This window comes from Lactuca virosa, chromosome 9, assembly GCF_052849685.1.
Source record: "Lactuca virosa cultivar CGN04683 chromosome 9, Lactuca_virosa_CGN04683_v6, whole genome shotgun sequence".
Lineage (NCBI taxonomy): Eukaryota > Viridiplantae > Streptophyta > Magnoliopsida > Asterales > Asteraceae > Lactuca > Lactuca virosa.
In genome coordinates this window covers 140,385,488-140,391,173 of record NC_136434.1, presented here as the reverse complement: position 1 = coordinate 140,391,173, position 5,686 = coordinate 140,385,488, and the positions used below count along the sequence as shown (strand labels likewise).

The window sequence follows — 5,686 nt, the reverse complement described above, 5'->3', positions numbered from 1 at the left end:
GCAATATACCATCGAACTTGTTGTTTATATTCACCATAACCCTTTTGACCAGCTATCACATGTTATAATCGATCAAAAGGATTATGGTGAACACAAACAACAAATTGAATGACCTGATATATAGAAAATAAAAAGACCAGATACTAATAAAATACACCTGTTATTTTCCTAGGGAGCTGTAACTAGGGGTGTTTGAGATTTCTTTTCAAAGACAAAAGTCCTTTTTATAAAAGTTCTTTTCTTAAAAGTTCTTTTAAAGAGTAAAAGTTAAAAGTTGGTTTTAAAAAATGTTTGGATGGAATTTCTTGACTTTTGAATGTTTTTTACCTTTTAAAATGACAAAAGTCACAAAAAGATATAATTTCATGACTTTTGAAAATCCCTTTTTTTCTTCTTGACAAAAAGTTATTTTGAAAAGTTATTTTGTAATTCCCTGACAACTTTTGAATTTTTTAACTTTTTCAAAAAAATTATTTTAAAAGCACTCACAAACTCCCTCCTATGTAACAACAGTTAGAGACTTACAGGTGTCACCAAAAAGGGTAATTTTAGCAGCTGTGGAATCCATTACTTCCCTCGTTTCTTGACATCCTCCGAGAAAACCCTAACACAGGTCAACACTTCATCATCTACTTCGTACGCCTACAATCGACTAGTGTTATCATCATTCCTACTTAATTTGTACCATAATCGAGCCATTATGCTTCATCAATTTCTTAAGTCTTTTTTTTTTTTTTTTTGCTTAGTTTCCAATACGATATAACAATCAGTAGCTCGGTATTAATTGCATGTACCTTTTTCTACCTTTAAATGTGAATGTATGTTCGGGAATTGCTTTGTATCGAAATTACATCGTTGTGATGGCAAGCGATATACCTGATCTCAATGCGTAGATGAATACCCCAAACCCTAAGATTGGGTTAGTCGTTGTGCTATTTGCATCAATAGCTGACTGGAGAAAGGGATTGATAAAACTTTCTGATGAACATTTCACTTAATTTGAAGCACAGTAGGACTGATCTGAGTAATGAGCTTGGTTCTTATAATGGTCTTAGCAGCAAGTAGTTATAATTTTTTTTCATGATATCTTCTCTGTGTTCATTGGTTTCAGTTTTCTGATAAATCCAGTCTTGTCTCTTCTCTGATTGCTTAGCTAAACATGTATAACGTAATGTCAGTATATTTGATTTTTGCTTATCCAACTTTACTTATAGGGAATATAACATTTAACAATGAAGCGAAAGCGTGCATATTTAAGTGTCAAAAATAAAACGGCAGTGGTGAAGAAGCCACTCCAAAATAGTGCTGCTCTAGTGGCAGAAAATCATGTGATGAATGTTGAATCAGAAGAACCTGAAGATGCTACACCACTGCGCTAGGAAACTCTAAATCCAAGTACTAGTACTACCATCAAGAGGGGCACACAAGAAGATTCAGAGATAGAAAAAACTGGTTATGGGGAGATGCTAAGTCATCCAAATGCATTGAGTCAAATCATTGCAAGTGTTATTAAAGAGATCACCAAAGATGCTGGTGGCCTAGCTAACCTTTCAAGGAGCTTGGTTGGTAACTCAGTCAGCAATGGACAGATGAAGCAACCTCATGCTGACATGGATCATGAGGAAAACCAAAGCCAACATTATAAAAATCCAGAATACAAACAGGAAGAACTGAATGCTGCATTAAGAGTATGGTTTATTATATCATATAGCGTACATTAGTCGTATTCTTACAAACTCATATAGATGTTATTTTTCTACATCAGGTGATCAGAAGGACCATGAAACTGAATGCAGCTGAACCATTTAACAAACCTATAGATCCCATTGCACTTGGAATTCCTGTAAGCATTTCTCTTTAAATTCTTTCCGTAAATACATGCTTTTGTTAACGATGTCTAGTGATGTTTTCTTCTTTCGTATTTATAGAATCATTGTTTTTGTTGTGCATTCTTTTATCATATAATGATTTGGGTGGAGGTTGAATCAGGATTACTTTGATATTATCAAGACACCTATGGATTTTGGTACGATATGCAACAACCTTGAGAATGGCGTAAAGTACATGAATTCAGGAGATGTGTTTAAGGATGTAGAATATATTTGGTCTAATTGTGTCAATTATAATAAGAAGGGTGATGAAATATTGGAGCTCATGAAGAGGGTGAAGACATACTTCATGAAGTACTGGAAATCAGCCAAATTACAAAGCAAACAATCACCGCCTGTTGTTGGTAAGGGCCACTTTGTTATCCTTCTTTATTCCATGTATTTATATTACTTTGCTTGATTTTTTCTACTTTTTCGTTTTATATTTTTATGAATGCAGAAGTTACCATGGTCATGATAATGAAGTCTATAGTTTTATATTTCTTCCTATATATTTATGGGTGTCTTTCATTAGCAAAATAAGATTATATATTCCAAACATAGGATCTTTAACCATCGTTTGGTAATACTTTTTCTATTGACATTTTCTTCATTTTGTTTCACAACACAACTCAAATATGTTTGACAAGGCTTCTATTTCTTTTTCTTTATTACTTTTGGTAAAATTAGTTTTGTAGACCATGAGAACTTTCGAAACCATGTTTACATTTTACACCTCATTACAAAATTTGTAAACTATATTTTTTTGGAGATCATAAACACTTGCAAGACACCATTTTTCATGAAGATTCCGCTTTTTGATGAACAGAGTCTTATGTCTTGAGGCACAAAGAACAAGAGAAAGACAACCCACAAACTTCAGTTGCCAATAGTTCTGCTCATTTGCAGCAAAAGGAGACTGGTCAACCTGGTCAACCAACTAATTCTGCTCATTTGCAGCAAAAGGAGACTGGTCAACCTGGTCAACCAACTAATTCTGCTCATTTGCAGCAAAAGGAGACTGGTCAACCCGGTCAACCCCAACAGAACTCCAACCAGCCACAATCTTCATCTTCCACAGAATGGATGAGCAAATTAGAAAAGTTGAGAAAAAAAGGAATTCTACATTTCTAATGAAGTGGACTGGACATGGCTAGAGCAGGTTGGGTTAGTTGAAGCCATGAACCCATACTTGACAAATGTTTTTATGAATGATGGGGTGAGGGTCACCTGTACTGCCTGGAGGAGGTTGTTTCAAATACAGGAGCCGATTTACAAAGAACTATGTCTGGAGTTTTATGCCACTGTTCAGTTCAGAGGGGGAGATGATCCCTTTGATACACACAACTTTACTTTCTGTCTGGGAGGAGCATATAGGGAATGTAGCATTGCTGAATTGGCATGGAGGATGAATTTGTACAACAGGTCGGAGGCTATGAGTGAAGCTTTTGGTATATTTTTAGATCATTGTCATCGGGAGTTTCCAGTTGGGGTTAATGGAGCAAATTGGTGGACCACGATTGCAAACGGGGTGCATATTCCATCGGCGGCACAAGAGGGTAGCATTCGGTCACCGATCCACCGACTCATTCACCGGTTCATCTCAAACACAATCAATATGAGAAAAGATGCTGACAAGGTTACAAACCTTGATTTGTTTTTCTTGTGGAGCATCATCATGCCCAATACCTTTTGTAATATACCATATTGCTTGGCGAAATACTTGGCGGAGAAAGGGGCGAATGATAGGAAAGCATCACCTATTTGTGGTGGCATGTTAGTGACGAAGTTGGCAAGGTCATATGGAATATTTGAGAATGGGGCCGAAAATTTTCTAACAATGATGCATACACGCCCGTTTAGTCCTCTTCTCTACAAAAGGGCTAGGATCGTGGAAGACAATGGAGGGGGTTATTTTTCTATACTCCATGATGATGACGTAGTGGTGCCGGAGCAACCGGAAAGGAGAGTTCGGCCTCGACCCGCAACATCACATGAGGAGCCGCCAGTGATACCCGTTGAAGATGAACTGCCTATGGACCCATACAACTTGTCTATGAGGCAATTTCACGATAATTTGGCCCGTGGTGTAAATCACATCAATATGACCTTGGAATTCATGATGAGCCAAATGAACATGCAACGTCCCGATTCTCATCCTCCATATCCGTACATTCCGAGTTGGGAGGATCTTTGGAGAGAAAGACAAGGAGGAGCCGGTGGAAGTGGAGTTAGGGGAGAAGAAGACGACTAATTATCCTTTTCATTTTTATTTGTGTTTGAGTGTTCGAGACAATTTTTATTTGTTTTGTGTGTTTTTATTTGTTTTGGTTTGTTTGTTTTTAAAAATTTCTAGTAAGTACGATAATTTAGGAAGGTCCCGTTTGATAATTACTGATTGAGAAAGTGCTGATTGGGAAATATCTGTCTGGGTAAGAAATCCTGAGTAAGAAACTATGCTGTTTGATTGTACATCTTACTGAATGTGCTGAATGATGAAAAATGACAATTTTACCCTGCGGATATATATAGTGATGGATGAAGTTGTTGAAGAGTTATAAAAACATACATTTTTAAGCACAAATTTGATTCAACATTTAGAACAAAACATACATATAATATTTTTGTACCCAAAATACCCCTCCTCATGAAAATGCCATAAATAACAAAACAAATCAACAATACATCAATTAGCAATCCAAGACCATTGATCGAACAATTTCCTCTTGATGCAAGATCAAGTTCATAAGGCAAGATTATGAAACTATGATGCAAGATTTCTTCCTAGGCGGATGAAAACAGTGACATGGACAAACCCATAACAAAATTCAAGATTTCTGCAAAAAAGAGATAAAAACTTGTTCAAAATAAGTGTATAGTGATTGCTCCGAGTTTAAACCCCACAAGAACAACACCATATAGACCATATAATTAGGTAAAAAAAATCCACATAACATCAATAGCAACGAGCACAGCAACAACAACCAAAAAAAAATCACAACAAAATACAAAATCGAAAAAATCACAGCAACAAGTCAACAACAACAAAGCAACAGGTCGGAAGGTACATCAAGGCACAACAAAATCGAAAAGGAATATTGAAAAAAGATGTATACATAAACATAAATAAAAAATTCAATATGTTTTTGAAAAAAGATTTAACTGATTGAAACCAAGGAGGAAGGACTTTGAAACGACATCAAATAGCTCTCATATTACAGTTTCAGAAATAAATATAATACCCATTAACAATCAATTCTTCCTTAAGTTTAGATGTTGCTGTGATTTTCATAATCTATTATTCTTTTCAGTTTAGGTAATCTGATGTTGGAACAAACTTATCCAGATTTATGAATCTCATAATGCAAACAATTCTTCATTAACAACAAACATCAACAGATCAGAAAAAAAATCAAAAAATTTTTCATTAACAACAAACATCAACAAATGAGAGAATTTCGGAAGAAAAACAGAAAACGCAAGTGAAAGAGGAGAAGATCACCGTACCTGAGGAATGATGAGAAGAGGGGTGTCGATCGGTGAGGGGGTAGGTTCATCAATCTCAAACTCAAGCGCTCAGATCGTTGTTTTCGCTGAAAGAGGAGGAGAAGGTTTTTTTTTGGAGGCGCTGAAAAGGAACGTTATGGCAAGGGCATATTAGGAACACTTCTCAGTCAGCCAATTTTCATCAGCTTTCCCACTCACATGTCTCTTACCGAGTCAGCCATCCAAATTTCGTTTAACAAACAACTTCAGCTGACCGAGTCAGCAAAAAATGTCTGACCCGACTCGGTCACACGTAAATCAAACAGCCCCGA

At 36.2% G+C, this 5,686-nt stretch overlaps 1 protein-coding gene across 2 annotated transcripts; it reads left to right on the top strand.

The window, feature by feature from the left end:
* Nucleotides 1-516: 516 nt before the first annotated feature.
* LOC145136410 (uncharacterized) lies at nt 517-4,289 on the top strand. Of its 2 annotated transcripts, none has more exons than XM_079070528.1 (5): nt 517-613; nt 1,215-1,688; nt 1,766-1,843; nt 1,990-2,233; nt 2,698-4,289. In XM_079070528.1, the coding sequence occupies exons 2-5, from the start codon at nt 1,464-1,466 to the stop codon at nt 3,000-3,002; spliced, it is 852 nt and encodes a 283-aa protein (XP_078926654.1). In that variant the 5' UTR covers nt 517-613; nt 1,215-1,463; the 3' UTR covers nt 3,003-4,289. The 2 variants fall into 2 exon arrangements, with proteins under 2 accessions (XP_078926654.1, XP_078926655.1); XM_079070529.1 differs by having other exon boundaries at nt 536-636.
* Nucleotides 4,290-5,686: the final 1,397 nt, after the last annotated feature.

Excerpts from the sequence above, each read along its gene's own strand:
- LOC145136410 (XM_079070528.1), top strand. The coding sequence starts at position 1,464 with ATGCTAAGTCATCCAAATGCATTGAGTCAAATCATTGCAAGTGTTATT. Across the intron at positions 1,689-1,765 it reads AACTGAATGCTGCATTAAGA|GTGATCAGAAGGACCATGAA; the intron begins GTATGGTTTATT and ends TTTCTACATCAG. Across the intron at positions 2,234-2,697 it reads ACAATCACCGCCTGTTGTTG|AGTCTTATGTCTTGAGGCAC; the intron begins GTAAGGGCCACT and ends TTTGATGAACAG.